Here is a 22,141-nt window from a genome sequence, read left to right on the forward strand (position 1 = left end):
ATTAGTTATTCGAGCACTTCTTTCGGCATTTAATTCATTTCTATCCTTCCCCCTGCATCTGCGTATGCTTGTTTTCTTTAAGTTACTGGCTTCAAAAAGATCTGTTCAGATTTCACGGCATACCCGAGCGAAAAACCGATGACACAATTCTTTCAGTCAGAGAAAGCACTGTTATTGGTTACTGCCTTTGCCAATCCTTCTAACTTGAAGACAGGTGTCTACCCTAGTAAACAGTAAACGTCTAGTATAGTAAAACAAGCACAAGTACAAGAACTAGTACTATGCCATTAAATGTAGGCTACATACTGGTCGTAAGCCAAATCACCCATCAAAGCGTCTCACATGGAGGCTCAGCGGCTACTGCTCGCTGTGTCTCCTGCATCTGTGTGTGAGCTCTGCGGTCATGTGACATCGCTCCTAACAGAAAGGCAAACTTGTCTGGCAGTGTATAAGGAGTCAATAGTCTTTTTCAGCGGGCTTAGTCGCTTTTGAAAAACTCACTTATACCCGTTAAACTTGCAAAAAGGTTTAAGAAGTGGCGCTGCCACCTCCCGCCATGTTTTGACTGACACATAGCAAACCCACATTGCTTGCAATGCATGCGTCTGGGAACCTGTTGCTGGTTGATTTTGTACAGAACCTAACATCAAATTAACAGTTAAATTCAATTCATTCAATTCATGACAATCACCCACGGTTATAGGGATAATCAAAATGTACAAAGTAATACTAACAGTCTGGCATTTCCACCATGATGTAGCGTGAAACTGGCAACCATTTCATCTCTACATACAACTACCCTACCTCACCAGGAATTCCATGACACACAGTCGTGGCTATCACAAATATGCGTCTGTATCTCACCTATGAGGATGGTATTGTAAGAGACTTGTTCTGTGTTGCGTCCGTCGTTGTAAAATGCCAGATGCCAAATTCCTGTGCCCAGATATTGGATGAAGCCAGCCTCGTGCACGTTCACCGAGCGTGCATACCGGGCTCCAGACTCCTCCTCATGTGCAACAGCTGAGCGTGCATGTCCCGCGTCCGTGTCACTGAGTGCTCGTTTGTCTTTGGAAATGAGACGACTGCCATCCAGTAGCTCCACAAAGTCATACTGAGAGACAAAAATACACAAAAAGGCAAATATCATTGAAAAATTCAGTATAAGAACATTTAGTACAGAAAGGCAACCCTGAGGGGGACTCCCAGTTGGCGTGCTGTAAAGAGTAACAGGGTGACAGAGTTCTCCACAACTCATTTGGATAAATTCCCAAAATTCAACTGATTTAAACTCAAGGGCTACTGTCAGGAATATACAGTATATACTGTATATACAGTATTTTGCTCAATGATTATGTATACATTCATGTAACTGGCATGAAGGGATGAAAAGTGAAAATATAAAATGAGAGTAGGCTACTGGTTTCTTACAGTCTTTATAATTTTTATAAAGACTGTTTAATTGGATCTTATATAAGAAGAGTCTCTTTCACGTCATTTCATTGTTTATTCAACTGATTTTATTTTCTCTGTGGTTCTTTGGAATGTTTAACCTTGTGCTGCTGTAGCCTTTTCATTCATCTGACAGCATTCAATTCATACAGAGATTGCTGTCATGACTTGACATGGGCGATTACTCTGACACAATATCATGTAAACTGTCATCGGTCTGAAAGGGCCTTAAGGCTAGATAAACTGGATTTGGTAACAGCATCAGTCTATAGAAACTCTGTGTGACTTTGTTTGAGCTGTACAAATAAATAAACATGTGATTCTACATGCACAGCCATGCATGTGATTGTGCAACAAACCTGTGTGTGTGAGGGCGGTAGGCCTTTGCGTCCATACACCCCAACTAGAGCATCCCTCTGCACGGAGATGTTAAACTTCAAGAACTGTGGTTGGTCAATATACAGCTGGGACCTCCAAAACACTCCTGGAATAAAGAACAACAACAAACGAAAAGTGATTTAAATATTCAAACAATACTTGATTCATGTTCAGAATTTCTCCCTCTACATACTAAACACAAATCAATATGCACACGCAACAACTAATTAAAGAAAGCCATGGATCCTGCATACCCCAACATTCATGCAAGCACAAGTGCCCTGTTGCATTTCTGCCGCCATGTTGACATTAATGATCCAGTTCCCAAGTTTATTCATAAATATGTCCAATGCTTCAACATCAGAATGAATTCTAATGCAAACAGCCAAATATGTAATGTTTAAAAGCACTTAATAATTAAGGCTCAAAGATTATGTAAACAACAATAAAGAACAACAGCTCGCTTAAATACCACACATGACAGCAAGGCTGGTATTGTTTTCACCATTTAGTGGTGTGTGTGTGTGTGTGTGTGTGTGTGTGTGTGTGTGTGTGTGTGTGTGTCATCATGGCAAAATGTGGTCCTGGAGACACCGTTTTTGTCACAACTGTGCAAAATATAGTCATGACACTTTACAGGTGTGTAGATCAATATCCTCTGATCCATGAGTACTTGGTACACATGTATGGTAATAACATATAATGACTAATGACTAGTCAGGGATCGGAACATCACCATGCTGACAGACGTCGCAGCTGCTGTGATCCCCTCACAAGATGGTCTCTAGTTATTAACTAAATACACAGTGCTATATGGTAGCATCTCTTAATGATAACCTCCCTTTATTAATGATAGTAACTTATGGTTACTACAACATGATACTATACTATGTAAACTGCTTGTCATAATACTGTATATAACACACTTTATTTACTATATCAAATATGAACTACTATTGCAAAATAAATTGTTTGTTTTGTTGTAACTCAACATTCAGTTAACACACGCACACAGAATTGTTGTCTGCCCTCACTCATATAAATGTGATGGACAACATAAAAGCAACACCTGTCGGTATAAACAAAAAAAACACGACATGAAGAATATACTTCATCCTGAAGGTAGTATTCACTGCAGGACTGATGTATTAGGCTGCAGGAGTTTTAGCTATGTATTAATACACTGACACCGGAGTCTATCAGTGGTGAGTATGTTTTGTTGGGAGGAGTTTTACACTTGTCAAAATAGTATGCGCATGACAGGCTTATGTGTGTATGTGTGTGTGTGTGTGTGTGTGTGTGTGTGTGTAACTGACCTGGTGGGACGTCTTGAATGGCTCGTCTCCCCACATCCACCTCCCCCGTGTCTATGGTGTTGTTCTCTAGAAGAAACATTTTACCTGCAGAGACAGTGATAAATATTTCTTGTTTAAAGAAAAATAAATATTGTCATACAGGATATTATAATCCAGTTTCCACAAGGGATCATTCAAGCTCGATATAATGTAGCCAAACATCAAAATTGTATCTAAATTGAAACCTGAGCCGAACTTTAAAAAAGGTTTTCGAGGTCATTTGGAATGAAAACAAAAACTGCCATTTATGGCACCGTAAATACCATAATCCAGATGATTGCTTATTAAGTCATTTATTATTCTTATTCTCATTATATACCCTGGACAAACAGTCCATGCAGCTCACTGCCTTTACACTTTCAGCCAGTTTCTTCACACTCAGTCATGATACAGGTTTGTAAAGGACTCTGTGTCTGAGTAAAGATGACAGATTGGCTCTTTGTCTAAACACCAGAAACATTTTGGGTTGATGGCAAAGCAATAGACCATAATGCAGTGGTGTGCTGCGAGAAAAATGGACCAGACTAAAACATAACTTTTCATGGCAGTAGTAGTAGCAAATCTCTCTTATATTCAGCGTTTGTCCTGTCTCATGATTCTGTATGAAAGTCTCTCTCCTGCATCTTGCTGCTCTTTGTATCTTCACCTTCCTTCACTCCTTCCTGGCTGAAGAAGTATTAGGATTATTATTTGAACTGACAGTAAACATATTGAATATGCAGTATAGAGAATTATTTGAAAATCACTTCTGTGGTAATGTTCAAGATATATACTGTAGACTGACAATGGCACACTCCAGAATCCTGTATTTTCCTGCCTTCCTGTCTCAAACTTGTCAAACTTAATGCAGATCTGGCACTGGTATTATGTCACATGGTTAACTGTCAATATGTGAACTGAATAAATATGTCAGTGAAAGCTTTCCTTGAGAACGGATTTATTAAAAGCTGCTCCACACTAAACCTGAACTTGTCATCACACGGTGATTAGTAAGACAACAGATACTGACTTGGCACGATAAATCACAGTGTCATTTGCTTAATGCTTAGGAAGAATGAGTATGTGCATGTGTATAATAATGGTGCAATATCAACGGTGGAAACTGAGTCAAGCACTCTTGTTTGCAGTTAGCTGTAGTTAGTCACTCGTTGAAGATCCGAGGATTAAAAACGCTGCTCCCCTCTCTGTGTGACAACCCCCAGCCTTTGTCAATGGGACACAGCCACACCCACGAAAATGACAGAAATGATAGATGCAACAGCTGGTGGTTAATCTAGCTTCCAGACAGTAGCATACTGCAGCCACAATAGGGAAGTAAAATACAAGATGAAGGCAAACAGGTAATATCAGATCATTTATGGGACAGAAAGCTGTTGAGATGTAAGGACAGATATCACTTCCACTTCAGTATTGTTATAATTGATGTCTATTTTTAACTTAAACTGGTCAAGCACTGCTTACCTTGCCTGTCATGACTGATATAAACTATAAACTGTATTCACCTGGTTTTAATATGGCTAACTTGGATATCAGTGGTCACATCAGCTGGTGTAGTTCTCCAAATGTTGTCATAGATAGATAGATAGATAGATAGATAGATAGATAGATAGATAGATAGATAGATATTTTATCTATCCCCGAGGGGAAATTCATGTCTTCATAGTCATGCAGTATGTCTTATGAAAGGGTTACTAACCCATGGGTTTGCATGGGATTCATTCACTCACTCCAGATTAAACACTTACTTAGGCTACTAAAACATAATAGCACAATATTTACTCTAGTCTGGTAAGTAAACAGCTGTTAATGCTAATGTTAGCTATGTAGCAATAGCAAAACGTACAAATGTACAAATGCCTTTAAGAGCATGGTAAATTTAAAAACGTCAGCTGTAAATTAAACTTCACTCCCACAGAAAACCATTGTCAAGTGAATGTACAGACCACTTACTTTTTGCACACTTTAGTTTGAAATGGCTAAAATTGCTATTTTTCCCCTTCGACACTCAATATCCCATAATGACAACCTGAAAACATGGTTTCAAAAATTTCAGCAAATTTGTATAAAATCAAAAACAGAAATCTCTTGTTGACGTAAGTATTTAGACCCCTTGCTTATCAATGAGCTGCGTCCAAGGGACTCTCTGTAGACCTCCACAATAAAACTGTGGTGAGGAGTAGATCGGCGAGGTTATAAAACCATTTCCAAGCTTTGAGTGATCCCAGGAGCACAGTGGCGTTCCCATCCACTCTGACAGAGGATCTGCCAGGAAGAATGGGATAAAGTCCCCAAATCCAGGTGTGCAAAGCTTGTAGAGACTCACCCACCAAGACTCAAAGCCTTTGCAGAGGCCCCTCGCTGTCATTGACTCAGATGTGTGTGTGTGTGTGTGTGTGTGTGTGTGTGTGTGAGTGAATGTGCGTGTAACATTTATTGCAGTCCAGATGTTACGCTCATTCGTTACACTTGAATGACTTGCAACATATGACACAAGGCTTCAGCTTGAAGACAAACATCCATCTTAATTTCCAACACAACACATTCGCACTACTGGTCTCTCTTTCTCTCACACGCGCGCGCGCGCACACACACACACACACACACACACACACACACACACACACACTGTCAAAGGTAATTTTAGGGGACATTACATATACTTGCATTCATTTCCTGGAGACTTACCCTGACCCTGCCCCCTTAACCACTGACCCTGAGACACTCTATTACTCTATTTAAGTGTCCACCTGAAGTAATGTGTGTATATTTACAGTATTAAAAGCAGATGAGAGGTGTGGTATGGGGGTATACTGAGTCCAGATGTCAGCCACTGTGCTGGAGAGAAGGTCACACACTGCTTTTTCCATACGTTTGCACAGCACGGAGTTCAGGGCAACTGGCGTGAAGTCGTTCAGGTCTTTAGTGTGTGTGTTTTTCGGAATAGGAATTATGGTTGGATTTTTCCATGGGCTAGTAACACAGCTGGAGTCAAGAAGGGGGAGCATTTTTGGATGAAGACTCCACCTACTCTCTGAGAACCCTGCCTCTGAGTTCGCTGGCAGCCATGAGTTTTATGGGGGTTGATGTTTATGGGGGATGGAGGTCACCACCAGCCGCTCCTTTATGGAAAGTGTTTGGTGGAGAGAGCTGGCACAAGGGGCTCTGCAAAGGAGATGGGGGCTGGATCATGGCTTCCTTCTTTTCAAAGGTGTCACTATAAAATTGTAAAATGTTAAATCCATCCAAAGGAATGTCTGTCACCTCACAGGATAGCCACATAAAGGGCTTGTTACGGGTTGTCCGTCAAATCTAGTGAGTGCAGAAAGTTCCATAGTGATCAAACGTTTGACAGGGTGACTGCAGGTAAAGGTAGACCGCTCCTCAATCTGTTCTGGATCACTCCACTGGATCTTCTTTTCCTTCTTTATTCACTTACGAGGAATCGGATGTAAGATAAGTAACGTGTGATACTGGCAACTCATCCAGGTGGAAGTGGCTTAACTCCAACAGTGGACAGGAGAGTGTGCTGTCACACAGTGCTGTTGCTCCTGCATAATGACCACATGCGGGACATAAAAGACCTGAGGCATGTGAGATACACCATTGTTAACACTAACACTCTGACGATGAAGAAAAGAAAAACAGCTGAGAGAGGACGAATTAAGAGGCACATGGATCTTGATTGATGGGTGAGTGTGTGTGTGTGTGTGTGTGTGAGTGGGAGAGAGACAAAAAGGGACATTTAAAACTTGGCACTCGTGAACTGTGCAGTCATCAAGTTATTTAGTTATTTCTTATTATCAGAAATTAATTTTACAAATACATTTCATAATGAGCTGTTACCCACAAATGACAGACCTTCTTTTCCTTTTTCAGAAGAGTCTGGAAAATAATTTTTTTTTTACAAGATTCCAACTAACCCCACTGGACGCACCACTGTTGGTAAAGACTTGGACTTCAAATTAATATTATATAAGTCCCTGTCATCATTCCTCAGTCAGAGAGTGAAAATGGCTGAAGTGTTTTCGTGGCATTATTAGTCTTGAACTGAGAAAAGACCAACAGAAGTTCGCATTTCAGGAAAACAAAGCAAGTCCTTGTCTGTCAGACACTGCCTGACCTTTGCTGCACTGCTGAGCCTGGCAGATGGTCACATCAGCTCCACTCTGCATCAGGAACATTTCTGGTCAAAGTGGAGAAACTTTAAATGGAACAAACATGTAGGAACTCACCGTTGTCTGTTGACACCATGAAGGTGTTGGGAGTCGTATCTCTTCCTCCTCCTCCGTTTTCAAATGCTCCATATCCCTCACTCTCCTGAAGCTGCCAGTTTAGACCAAACAGGTGCATAGCTGGAGAAAGGAGGAGGGGAGCAGGGAGGTTAACACAGTGTGCAAGGAGATAGGAAGGAAGAGAAGATTAATAAAATGATGGGAAAGGAAGGACAGTGAAGAGAAAGATTATGATAAATAAAAAGACAAAAAAATGGTGGTGCACAACAACAAAAGTAACAGAAGACGGAAACAGGAAAAGAAAAGCAGAAAAAAGAAGGTAGAAAGGAAGAACAATTAGACAGGAAATGATGGAGGGATGAAGGGGAAAGATCAGGTGTTAAAAGAGAAAAAACAGAAACAAAACAAGAATAAAATTGTGTGTGTGTCAAACAGGCGGATGAAGTGTGAGCATGAGTCTTGGTTGCATGTACACTTGTGGCTGTGTGAAGCATACTGAGCACTAGCAGCATGTTTCTGGAAACATGAATAACATCTACACTGCTCTCAGGCTAGATACGCAAATTAAGTGTGCAACTGTGCACACACACACACACACAGAGAGAGAGAGAGAGAGCGAGAGAGAGAGAGAGAGAGAGAGAGAGAGACACAGACACACACTGGTACCCAGGGATAGATGGAGTGGAGTGTGTTAGCATCAAAGGAAGCCTCCTGCAGCTAATCTGACATAATGCAATACAACACTCACCTCTACCCCCTATGTGTTTTCCCTTCCTCTCTATATGTCCGTGTGCGCCTGCATGCCCTTGAGCTTGTAAATCATCTGCTCACTTGCTGTCTCCTTCCTTCTCCTTGCATCTCAATTGAGAAACCAGATTATTTTCTGAGGCCAAAAACAGTCAAATTTGTGTAAAACAGAAAGATCCACACCCATGAAGCCCATCTCCATTCACCATCACACCTCCCTCCTTTAATCTTTCATTCACCCTACAGTATATTCTACATAGCATCTGCTGAATTATGCCGACTGTCTGATGACGAACTGCAGAGCTGATGTGGCATTTTACAAAATGAAGCAGCAGTGGAGGGATTTGGTTTTGTGCTTTGCCTTTGTCAGTCGAACAGAATTACACACAGCAATTTAATACAGTGGGCTGTTGTCTCTGTTAGCACTTATGTATTGGTAGTGCACAGCCAACAAGGAGCAGAATTACAGAATTTTACTGCACCATGTGATCAGACCTGTCAGCTCTTGGATCCTCTCATCTATCTGACATATATACAGACCTGAGACCTTAAGGAACAGAGTGGGACCTTACCTGGAACCTGTAAGACTGCATTTACTGAAATTTGGACCTGGCCGTCGTGGGTCCTGGGTCTCAGTTAGGAACCAAATGGACCCATGGTGACCTGTAGTCTAAAGCCCTGCTAACATACTTTGTCGCTGCAGTGTTCACAACACTGAGCTATGTAGGTAGGTAGGTAGCCATTATTTGCATGATAGAAAATGTGAGCTTCAATGTTCATGTTTATGTTGATGAATGCGGTAAGTACATTTTATGGCAATAGGTCCATTAAATTTAGATATGACACAGTTTAGAATACATTTCTCTCCTAATATGTGTAATAACAATCCTTATATTCCTTACATGGTTGAGCATATTATTTGGTAATCAGCCGGATCTTCTTTTTGTAACTTCAGCATCAAAAACCTGCAGTGTGTAGTGTTCAGCTTTTTCTCAATATCTGATCAATTTCGACTGAGAAATCGTGAAAAATGTTTTTGTCATGTTGTACAAAAACAGTGTGTCTAAAATTGATTCAAACGAATTTCATTTGCTTTGTTCTTTTTTATTAGCTCACATCCTGATGCGACTTACAGTAAAATTAAACGACACTGAGCAGCTAATGATTTACCAATCACATTTTTACAAAGCTGACTTGGGACTGTTACATGAACACACAGTTCACAGTTTATGCACTGGGACGCAGGGGGCAGATTCCATTCTGCTCTGGGCCCCAGAGGAGCAGATCAACGAAACACAATGCAGCTCACAGACTGTGACATAATAACAGTGCATTTCACAGAGCAGAGAAATTGAGAACTGCTCTGTAAAAGAGGCAGGTCATCCACACACAGTTTAGTGTGTTTTCAATGATTCAGAAGGCCAGCACCAACATGAGCGACAGAGATAAGAGCCATAGCTGTTGTACCAATATTCAATGTCCTTACATCAAATCACTTTCACTGCAGTCAGAACAAACCAAAGGATCAATATGTTTCTCTAATAAGTTTGGGAGCTTCTTAAAAGCAGAGACTAAAATAAAACAAACAAATCCCCAATTATTTTACATCTGAGAGAAGTTAGATTTTTGAATACGTGTGGAGCCCCGTGTCCCATGATAGTACATGACATACTGACGCTATAACAATCAAAAGTAGTAACCTGTTGTGTTGGTGGGTTTGTGTGGGAGCGCAGGAGTCTGGACTGGATTCCTCACGCGGCAGTTATTATAGAGAGAGTTGTGTCAAGGACCAATTAGTGAGCCCCCCTCCCCCAAACCTCAACCCCCACCCCACCACCACTACCACCACACACATACACACCGCTCAGCCTCATTAAATTAGAGCCGTGCTGTGCTAGCCCGTTACCCACCATCCCTCCTGGTGAGAACAGGAGCAAAGGGTCACGGGAGAGTGCCGGCTAATCATCGTCAGGGGCCTGCGCGCGCATGCGTGTGTGTGTGTGTGTGTGTGTGTGTTTGGCATGCATGTGTGCGTGTGTGTGTGTATGTGTATGTGTGTGTGTGTGTATATATATATATGTGTGTGTGTGTGTATGTATGTGTAAATGTGTCCGTGTAATAAGTAAGAGGATTAATGGGCATGGTAACAGTCATACAAGACTGGTTCTCCCTAACGGCCCCTTTTTGAGAAATCTGGGAAGTAACATCACCTTTCAGAGAAATTTGGTTAAGGATTTCAAGAAGGTAAAAATAAAGCCAAGAGTTAGGTTGAAAACTTTAAACACATACAGTAGACTTTTGTTTCATGGGAGCATCAACTTTACATCCACACAACATGGTGCTGAGGTGGACAGTTGGTGTAAATTGTATCAAATCACCTGCTGTTGGTATCCATCCCCCGATGTTTGTCATACCTTATAAATATGAACTGGTGTGTGGAGCTGTGATGAGAAGTCAGTGCTGGAAAAAAATCCCTGCTGCAGGAGAACTGCTCGGATCGATGAAAGACAAACTATCCTTCTGTGTTCAACTGGAAGAGGAATCAACAATCTAGGGTGCACTGTCAGCCTTTACTATGTCTGCTCAGTAGAGTGAACTGATCCCTGTTTAGTCTTGATAATCTGACACACACAAAGACGGACTACAGTGGCTGGACTCCTGGAGTCTTTTCTTTAAGTGTAAAAGTAAAGGCAACAGAGCAGAAAAACTGATTTTATACTGATGATACTATTTATACTATTTATACTAAGAACATGATGTGTTTTATGTCCAACTATGCCACCTTGTGGATGTACAGATAGCTAGTCAGAAGCCTGAGTAGGCTGTTCCGGCTGAACCGGCGGCTTCAATTTTTCACAACACTGCCACCTATGGAAGTGGACAAAAGGACTATATTTCAGTAAGAACATGGACGACAAGCAAAGTGTGAGTATGACAGCTCTTATTAATATATTAAGAGTAGTGAGCTGATTTAGCCGATTACTTTATTATTTTTAGCTATCTGCCATATCAATAATAATAAAATTATATAGAATTATTAATAACACACAACCGTGGTCCTAAAACTGCAGCCTCCTGTAGGCTACTACAGGAACACAAGATTGCCCGATCTTATATTAGCAACATTAAACTACTAAATTATAGCAGCAGGAAAAATAGTGTTAAAACTTTTTATTTCTCTCTTTTTTATTTCTCTCTCTAAATAAATAAATATATATATGAAAGGAAAAGAGGGGGAAGGATGAAAGAGCAGAGGATAAGTGAAGCTAAACTAAGCTAAAAAAATTCATTGCCACAGCCACCATCATAGGAAACACTGCTGTTCTCCCACCCTTCAACACAGAAACTGACCCCGGCTCTGATGGACCTTGTGCAAAGGTTTGAACACTGCAATGAATATGCAGGCTAAAAGTGTTACTGTTGCACCTGCTAGGTCAGCTAGCGCATGATATTTAAGACAAATAAGGAGCAACAGAAGATATATATGCAGACATAAAGCAGGAGTTATCTGGGTATTTCTCATTCAGTATGAAATTTATCTTCAGAAAAGTCGAGCACGAAGTGGAAGTAAATCTGGACAGCAACCACATCAGGCTAAGGATATTAGCTAAGAACTGTGAGTTTGCTAATGATGAGGCAGAGATCAAAACTCAAATAATACAAAGCTGCACATCATCCAGGCTGCAAAGAACAGCACCGGGGGAGCAAGAGATGACCCTAGATCTGCTTCTAGACCATGACCCAGCTGACGTTCAGAAAAAGGGCGCCCTGTTAGATGTCCAGCTAGAAATAAATATTGCAAAGGATGGGTAAATTAAACCATTCAATGTCACTAAAACAAAAAAGCCGTAAGACAAAGTCAACCAACACACAAAGAAAGTCTATCACATGAGAAAGACTGCACCTGGTGGAGAACGCAATTCTTCCAGCAGTGACGGTGCATATGCTTTTTTGCGATTTCAGAGCTGCCACAGATCCACACTGAGCTGAATGGCATTCATGTGCTAGTTTGTCTATGTCTACATCATGGGATGGGAACATTGAAAAACTTCCAGGTGGAGCTGCAACCTCACATATTCACCACATCAACATATGCAATTCCACATTCGGCGGAAGGTCAAGGATGAACTTCAGAAACTCCACACTGTCACACCTCCCAGACCCTGACAAAGGAAGAATTTGTGCTGACAAGTGCTAAGCTAACACAACCATAGGGATAGAGCAGAACATCACTCGGGGTAAGGTTAGCGGATGACATGATACATCAGCTAAATGCAGCTACAGTGGCTTGTAAACTGGATCTCAGAGCTGGATACCATCTAGACAGCTGATACATTCACCGTGCTCACCACTCACATTGGACTGAGGTCCTACAAACAACTGAGTTTTGACATATAATCTGCTCCTGAGGTATTTCAAAATGCCATATGTCAACCTTTCTCAATCTCTCTCTCAGGTGTGAAAAATCTCAGTGATGACATCGCAGCATGATGACAGCCTCCCATCACTGTTCCAGAGACTTAAAGAAAGTGCTCACACTCAACTGTGAACAATCAGTTCAACAAAGTTTAACTTGGTTGGCTTTACCTAGTTTGTACAAGGTGTCTCAGCTGATCCCAAGAAAGTCGATGGAGTTCAGCATGATACACACCCCCAGACTCAAGGTGAAATCAAGAGTATGCTGAGTACGGCCAACCATTGCCCCCCGCTTCATCAAAGACTTCTCTTCCACTTCAGAACCAGCCAGCTCACCAGAAAAGACACACCCTGGGTTTGGGGCCCAGAACTGCATTATAAAGACTGAAAGACAGTTTGACCAGTGACACCACAATGTCATACTACAGCCCGGGCAGAGAGAAAGAACTCATTGTTGACGCAAGCCCTGTTGGATTGAGTGAAATCTTCTATTGAAAGGATGAAAAGGATGTGAAGTACTGCACATAATAGCATATGGGTCAATCTCTCAGTGATGAGGAGAGAGAAGAGGAGCTACTCTCACACAGCTGTGAGCACTTCCACCTTTACATCTTTGGTCATCCTTTTACAAAGCACTGAAAATAATATGAAACAATCCCAGGTCAAAACCACATGCCAGGATCAAGAGACGGGGACTCAGGCTTCAGCTTCAAAGTGAAGAACATAACAGGAGCTGACAGTCGAGCAGATCACACGTCTCATCACTCCATTCCATCGCAGACAGACGACAGAGGGGGGGGTACGTCAGCTTCAAGCTATGACACTCACTAAGGTCGGGGAAAAGACGCCTATCTTTCAAGAGCTCACATCAGAGACTAAACACAACATACTAACAACATACTAAAGCTAGGGAGGCTGAAGCATCAGAATGTAGCTGTCTCGGGTGTCAAGCTAACACGTCACACACGTTGAGTCGCTGAAAATGTCAGCCTTGCCCGATCTTCCCTGGCACAGTGCAAAACCTCTATGGACCACTTCCCGCTGAACAGTACTTGCAGTTACCGGTTTCATGCTAAATCTACAGTTAGTCTTACCGTTTAGATTTTAATTATCACCATAACCGTAGTTGATTACCGTGGTTAGTTACTGTGGTTAATTTTAATCACGTTAGGTTTTGTAAGGCATCAGCCAGCTACAGCATCCCAGATGCATGAGCAGCAAAGCAACGTGGGTTCCTTATGTTTCAACATGGAGAAGGCAGTGACAGCGCTGCTCTGGAGATTTTTCAGCTTCTAAAACCTTTTTACATCAAGGTTAGCAGGTATAAAAAGGGTTTCTCAAACGTGGGTAAACCAGCTACAACAGGCGATTGACTCCTTCATCACATGCACTTACAGAGCACACACGCAGACTTTGACTCAGTTTTCTAACAGGAAGTAACTTGCCTATTCCGAACACAACCAAGAGATAGAAGAGAAGGAGGGAGACCCATCTCTGATGAGATTAGGGCAACACTTACTGATCGTGTCTTCAGCCACAGGTTAAATATGACAGAGGCTGGACTGAGACTCCAACCAAACGTGAGTCAGTTTCCAGCAGCATCCATAATTCAAACCTTCATAAATGAGAACAGGTATGAACAGGTATATGTAATGGCTATTTAAGCATAACTATTAAATACGTATTACTGCATCGTGTTACATAAACATTTGTAGGTCTTACTGTAGCCGCACACTTACTGCACTGCATTATGGGAATGGATGGTTACCATACTGTACAATACAACCAACTGCAGTGCCCTACAGTGCACACACTGTGTGTTACTGTAATCTTCTACAGAGTGGAAAGGCAGACGCATCATGGAGGATGAGGTCCCGTGTTTACAGAGTAACAGGTTTTGTTTTCTTGTACAACACTGAACTACAGTTACAACAGTCATGTTTTGGATAACTAAATACATTCAGTTTCAACATTGTATTGCTGTTTACTCTACTGTGTACATTTCAACCCCTCTCAGCAAAACACTGTACTGTACTGTCACTTATAATTGTATGGAAATGTGTATACAAGTCTATTTAATAGGGATATCCAAAAAAATGATGCATTTTCAATGCAGCGTTTCAGTTTGCAACAGATATGTGGCACTTTGCGTGTGCAGTTTTTGGATTTGTGCGTAGATCTTTGAAAAAATGAGACCTAGTGTAGGAAATGTGTGAGCAGTTGTAAGAAATTGTAATAAACCATTGTCGCTGTTCAACATGTCGCTGTTCGCCTGGTGTATAAATACAGGACACAAACATCACACCTTGAGAAATTACAAATACATTACAGTTGCTATCTAGCACAGAGAGGTATTCCACTTCTACTGTGATGTCAAGAATCACTTCCATAAATTTCCATTGTTTTAATTAAATGATCTATAAATGTTATTCTGAGCCACATCAATATCCTCCTAGGACCTGGCGTCCACATATGTGGACCTCACATTTTGGGTTCTCTAGACCACAATACTAACTTTTTCTCAACAAGGGCCTGGTGACCACATATGAGGATATTATACTGCCACTCAGTAATCGAAATTTAAAACTAATCATTTTTCTCAGGTCCCAATCAGCCTAAATAGCAAAGAGAAATTAAAAATGCACGCCATGCAAGAGTTCGGGTCTTAGGAGGATATTAAACCGATATCTAGCTACAGCTATTTAGCTATGTTTTGGACATTAATAATGAACAGCAGGAGCTCTATGTGGCAGTGGCGCTCTGCATTTCTGACACTGTGTCCTTGTTACTTTACAAACGACTGACATTAAAATCAACCTCCTCTAATGATTACAAATGTTGCTGTAGCTCCCAAGGTGATACTATACCCATGCTGCTATAATTTAGGCTGATATGCAAATGTTGTAAAATGGAGTACAAACTATTTCCTGGAATGATTTAAAGTAATCAGTGTATCTTCATTCTTCAACTGACTGTGACTCACACTGGTGGGAATTGTTAGATGAACTGGTTTTAGAAAAGGTGTAGGTGAAGAAAAATGAATCTTTTTGTGAAAAATACTGAACAAAAAAAGATGCGAATGACTGAATTTTGCAGAATCGTTAAAAATAAGCTCACCCCGCTAGGAGTCACAAAGACACTTGCATCGTAATGGTTTAATGATTAGGGCCGCTGAGTGTTCGTTCGATCCATAGCCTTGTTTCACGGGGTGCAGCCTGGCTTAATTAGTCACACAGGAATGTTTTATGTATGCATATCTCTTTGTTATTACAGTCCTGCCTGTTAGCAGATAAACTTAGTCACCACAATAGAACAACAACTCTGGATTATCCCTTTACATTTGCATACGTTCTGCTACAGGTGCAGTGCATGCAGCAGCAGCAGCAGCAGCAGCAATTCCCCACTTGATTGAGAATGGGCTCAGAGAGTGATCTGACAGATTTCGGAGAAGGAATGGTGGTGGGAGCCAAGAAGAAAGGTCTCAGCATCAGCAAGCTATGAAACTGTTGGACATTTGCAAGAATGTAAAACTTCACTCTTCAAAATCTTTAAGAAATGCACTTGACCCACAGTCATTTTTCCAACAATCAGATCAGACAGGATTTGGTAACATACATTTGTCATTTGAGCAAGATATTATATTTGTCTTGGTCTACACTGTAATGCATTTTTCATTATGCATCACTTTTGCACAACAAAGATAAGGACAGGCATCAGTGTGCTTAGCTGATGAGGTTTCCTGCAAGACTGTTCCATCTGAAGGAGTTGTGTGTCCAAAAAGCATTTTGAAACCCATATATTATTTGGGTTTCTCCACAAACATGTAGTTTTGTATCAATGTAGCCCCCACCTCAGACTCCAACATGTAGTGTATCAGTTAGTCTTACAACTCTTTCTCTTTCATGTTCTACACAGTAATAAAGATCGACTATGGTACATTCTTGTAAGAGCAGAAAAGAAAAGAAAAGCTTTTCTCTGATATCAAAGAATATACATCTTCGGACATGAGGTCAAGTCAGGAGGAAATACACACACATGCACACAAGGGTACAAAGGCACACACAGTATGATTGACACATACATATATCCTAGAAAAACACACACAAGAGCAGGCAGGGATCGTATGTTGTCTGGTATGTCATTATGTGAGTTTGTCAAGGCCAAAGGTACTGTGTGTGTGTGTGTGCGCGCGTGTGTGTATGTGTGTATGTGCCTGTGCCAATCAAAACATGTGTGCATAGGCACCCTTGTGTATATGTTTCTCTGTGTGTGTGTGTGTGTGTGTGTGTGTGTGTGCATGCACATGTGTGTGGTCTGTATAGGTCCCTGTGTGCTCTATGCATCTGTGCCTGTGCCTGTGTTGTGTGAGACAGATTCTCGATGTGTGTGTGTGTGTGTGTGGTGTGTGTGTGTGTGTGTGTGTGTGTGTGTGTGTGAGTATATGTAGTATGTCAATCATAAAACCCCAGGCAACAGATGCTCACACACACACACACACACACACACACACACACACACACACACACACACACTTGGAGTAGCCTGTAGCAAGAGATCTCCAAGTCCAAGGACCATCTGAGCTCCAATCTTAATTGCTTCTGTTCATTGTGGGAATCAATGACCTTTAGAAAAAATACTACTCTTCCTCCCATCTGACTTTTTTCTATCTTCCCTTTCTTTTTCTCTCTTTCTCTCTGGGCTTTTTAAAAAAAAAAAAAAAAAAAAGTCTCTTGCACAGACTCCAAAAAGGAGCAATCCGCCTTGACAGTTTTAAAGCCATGTAGGGGAGAAGAGGAAACCCTTAAAGGTGCAGAAATTGATTCTCATCTAATATGCATTTTGTTAAATTCAGCAAATATCTCCTCATGGTACTACACAGCCCTGGCTGGGAATCAAACAAAGTTGCTCAGACCGAGACACACAACAGTAGTATTTGAGCCAATCAGCAACAGGGGACATTCATGCTTGTGCAGGACGAGGGAAAGAAGAGAAGAGTGGTAAGTCTGGCACATGTTAATGAACAGTGCCAAATTAAGGATTGCCAGTGGAAGGAGAAGGAGCAGTCTACTCTTCCGTCGACTGCAGACGAGCGACGGGTGGAGAGACCAGCGGCGGAGGCAAGCGTGTGAAAGAAACGGTGGTGTAAACTCCACAACATAATCGCATTGTCAAGAAGGGGAGATGGCCGAGGAACAGCCAAAGAGGTGAAGATCAGAAAAACAAAAAGTGAAAAAGAATCGCTATGATCAGGCAAGAGAGAAGAGCCACGTTAACATCAGTGAGGCTGCCTGAGTCTGTGATGGAGAGACCCGTGGTGGAGAGACCCCCAAGAGTTGAAGGGCATGGAGACGGAGGCGGAGGTTGATCTGTTTCTGCTTGACAGAAATTAATTTTGCTAAGTTTGACAGAACCAAGAGGTAAGTATTGTTTGGTCCTGTTTGCTAATGTTTGTGATAGCAATCGTAACTGGTTATTTAGCAAGCAGAGGGCAGTGTCACATTCAATGGGAATTTAAAGGTTAATAGCAATTTGTTTTCTCTTTGGACTGAAGCCTGCACTTAGAAATATGTTGGGCTCATTCTGAAGTGTAAAGAGGTTTATGACTTGAGTGGCGCACTCTTCAAATGAGGGTTCACATGAGTGCACAAAAGTAATGTTTGCAACACAAAAATCAAATCAAAAATTAATGAATTGAAATTTGAAACTTGATGTGAGTCAAAGATTTCTCATTTCATGTAGTAGCACAACCCAGACTCAGTGTATTCAGTAGCTTAAAGGCACATTTTTCAGAGCTGCCAAAATTTGTAATTACACATGCGAAATATTAACATTGTAAAATGATGTAGACTTCTATTAACCCACAATATTGAGCCCAACATAATTATATTCCATTCTGCTGCCCCGGGCGTATCAAAATCACAGTGATCTAATTTATAAAACGTTGGTTAAAACGGAATTTTTGACATCAAATATGTGTTACAAATGTACCACTTAAATACGAAAGAGGTAACTAAGGTGATAAATGCAAGATGTTTTAAATTGTATTTTTAAGGGGGTGTTTTGAACATATTATATAACCTATTCCTGAAAAAGGAAAATGAATCTGGTAGAAATATTAAATATGTTACAGAGTCTCTGTAGAATAACATATTTCTGTTATAGCTCTGTTAGGTTTTTCTGAAGCGAAATAAACTTGACAATGAATAGTTTGAGTTGTAACTCTGAGAAGATTCCTGCTGTGCACAAAGCATTTCTACCATTTGATAAACGAGGTATTTGGCTGACTGATGAAGAGATTGATTAAGGTCCTACATTGATATTTTACCATTGTCACATTTTTAAAAAAAATGTATTGTAGTGGTCAAGTGACCCTTTTTCTTGATCCTAACACAGTCACGGTGCAATTTGCCAACAACTTACCACTGAAACCATGTTTCCAATGTGGATTCCAGCTACAATTTACTGTAAAATCTGCCTGACATATTACCCTACGCTTCAACTGTAGCACATCCTGGAAACCAGCAGTGAGGGAGAGACAGAGGAAGGATAAAAGCCTAAAGAAAGGAAAACCCTGGCAGTCTGTTTTATCTGATGGGCTCACACCACAGAATAAAAACCAACGCATGCAGCAACAAGAGTACAAGGACGGCTGATACAGAGAAGCCAGAGAGGGAAGGAAACCGGACAAGATTGGAAGAGATGATGAGGGATTAACAACGGACAAATCAGGAGACGCACAAATAAAAGTCTCATTTGTCATCCGGCGCCTGGGCCAAACTAACCCTTCAGACTATTGTGTGAGTGTGTGTGTGTGTGTGTGTGTGTGTTAGAGAGAAAGCGAGAGAGGGATGGACAGAACACAAAAACACAGACACAGAAAAAAGTGTGTGTGTGGTCTCACCTATGCAGTAACAGAGGAGGACAGATAGCAGTACAGACAGTCCTACTGCACTGAGGGCTGTACACCTGAAAGAAAGAAAATAATGTTGTTGCTGTCACTTTCTTTTCAGTATTAGTTTTGTTTCCTTTCATAATCCAGAGAAACATGTTCTTGATTTATCATTGCAGCCTCACAATTGTATAACTTTTAATGTCTGATCAACTTCAGCTGCCAAGAGTCAATGAACTGTTAAATCAAATCTTCAGTATCTACTTTGACGTCACATAGTGATGTCGTGAGAGCTGATACTTTAGTACCAGGTTGATGCCAAATTTCTGTGACGGTACTTGTTTTTCTACAGTACTGAAGGTACTGAAGGAAGCGTAGACGTTGTAGGTGCTGGAGATGATTCTTCCAGGACTGATGAGGACAGTGTGATAACCCTACAAGTGTCCTAGTCTGACATCAAACTCAGAAAAAAGAAGACAGGCACAGTGAACTATAATAACACATGGACAATGTGGGTGCAGCAACAGGTCTGCTGTGCCTTGTTGAAAAAAAACACAGCAGGACTGGTGTGTGAAGATATTTTGTATTTGAAGCAGGCCATCAGGGAAAAGTTATAGATAGCTGAAAACCGGTGTGAAAATGGTGACACAGAGGAAACACCTCAGACTTCTCTAAGCAGCTCAATGACAGACATCAGATCTGTACAGAGTTTCAGTTATTATCTTTATATTAACATGTCGTCAACATGTTCGTGTCCTGAAATGTTTCCGTTACTGTTTGTGAATTGTGACAGCTGATATCTGTTGGAGCAAGGCTCCACATACAATGTTCACAAAGGCTAATGTTAGATTGTTTAGGTTAACATGAGCTGGTTGCTCACGACATCAGCAGGCGACTGTCATCAACATTCAGTCTGTCAAAATATAACGTTGACTTTTTAAATGAGGTGAGTGCATGTGTGTGTGTATGTGTGTGTGTTTGTGTGCACTCACACATGCATGTGTTAAACTGTGTGCAGCAGTTTATGTTGTTTTCTGTTTTTGTTGTGGTATCGAATTTGGTGTTGTGAATGCAGGTATTTTAAGGGGGGGGGGGGGGGGGGGGGGGGTTATGATCAGCGGACCACCCACTGCGCCTGCTGACCCACAGCCGAGGACTTCAAACAGTGTACAACAGGACTTTGGTTCCTTCCCGCTCATCCCGTCTTACCTCCATGAGCAGTACTTTGAGGTCTTCTTGAACTTGAAGGCAGAGCGGGACAGGGTGTTCCTCGGCAACGGCCTGGTAGGTGGGGAGTACACTGAGCCTGTTGCCATAGTGTAGCCAGGAGTTGCCGTGGAGAAGAGAGGGGTGGTGCCTGTACCTGTCTTAAAAAGGAAGTGCCTGGGGGGTGAGAGAGGAGAAAAGAGAGAAATACATTGTGGTGCATTAGTATGACGTCAACTACAGTTCACAGCTATCACATACTGTTGCCCCCCTGTGGCAGCATCAGGTAACTGTACATTTTGATTCCTATCCTAAATCCACGGCTCCGTTCAGACCTGGATTCTTGAACCTCAGTCCACACCTGTTTGCTGCCACACGCTGCACTTCAAGGTGCCCGGGTGTCTGCAAGTAAACTAGATTCTATTCATTTTAAGGAAGAACTTATTTTTATGAGAAGTAAACTCGGAGGGGAGATGGGTTACCGACAAGAAATTTTAGAAAAGCACTAACCATCTCTCAGTGTAATTTATCCTACTAAACATTTGGTGAAATAATTTGGTTGAAGTTGAAAAAGTTCATAGTAAGAAGCCTCATCTCTCCAAGTGCTTCAAGTTTTATGGAACAACCCAACCAAGTGGCAATGGACTGTCTAAAAACTACATTTATATAAGTTCTTAGTTAAGTTATATAAGCTCTTTTTTTATTCCTGAGAAGGCCGTCTTTGGAAATGTCAACACCAAAGTGGGGAAAATCACTGGCACTTCCTCGTGTGCCTGCAGTAATTACCAAGGTCACAGTGTGTAATTAAAGACAGAACCCCGGCTAACAAGCATCTGTAATTACAATTAGACTGCTCTCTAACAAGGCTGTGTGATTAACAATTAGAAACTATTATAACAAGGGATCTTCAATTAATACCTGCCCCCAGGCTAAATGTGAAAAGAGCGAGGGAAGAAGACAGAGAGGAGAGAGCAAGAGTGAAAGGGGAAGAGACTGAAGAATAACTGAAGTACGATGTGTGAAAGACACAGGTTTACTGTATTTTGTGTGTGATAAAGCATTGACACAAGCCTTTGGGAGATCATTTAACGACACTACTACTTGGTGTGATGATCAGCAGATAAGGGTCAGAGAAAACCCCTTAGTTTTTTAACTTTAATTAAAATGCTTCTCAGACCCCACAGCACCTCTGTTAATGCCATCTACCTAATGTCCAACGTGTAAATCAGTCGATGACAGTCAGAGTTAACAACTGGCAGAAGTTAGTGGTCCAGTCTACTTTATCTTAGTGGGTTTACCCACAGCAACTGGAAATCCTGACTGGAATCAATTGGTTGATTTCAGTGCTGTCTTCACCTGTGAACTGACCAGCTAGCCTGTTCTTTAATCTTATTTTATTTATCATATATCATTATTATCACCATGTTTTACCCCTTTTACGTTTCCTCCGAGACATTTCAACCAAC

General features: G+C 41.3%; 1 protein-coding gene across 1 annotated transcript in view; it reads right to left on the reverse strand.

Annotated features, from left to right (window-relative positions):
* The window catches only part of tenm3 (teneurin transmembrane protein 3), a 206,170-nt gene that overhangs the window by 108,900 nt on the left and 75,129 nt on the right, over positions 1-22,141 (reverse strand). Inside the window, exons 4-9 of the mRNA XM_087171480.1 lie at positions 20,679-20,852; positions 19,482-19,546; positions 7,418-7,537; positions 3,147-3,230; positions 1,812-1,936; positions 865-1,114 (exon numbers count right to left, since the gene is read on the reverse strand). Coding sequence (XP_087027606.1) covers positions 865-1,114; positions 1,812-1,936; positions 3,147-3,230; positions 7,418-7,537; positions 19,482-19,546; positions 20,679-20,852 — 818 coding nt within the window. The remainder of the gene's footprint in view (positions 1-864; positions 1,115-1,811; positions 1,937-3,146; positions 3,231-7,417; positions 7,538-19,481; positions 19,547-20,678; positions 20,853-22,141) is intronic.

This window comes from Seriola lalandi, unplaced genomic scaffold (assembly GCF_002814215.2).
Source record: "Seriola lalandi dorsalis isolate HSWRI2012SDOR001 ecotype SW California unplaced genomic scaffold, Sedor1 jcf7180002055006, whole genome shotgun sequence".
NCBI classification, from domain to species: domain Eukaryota; kingdom Metazoa; phylum Chordata; class Actinopteri; order Carangiformes; family Carangidae; genus Seriola; species Seriola lalandi.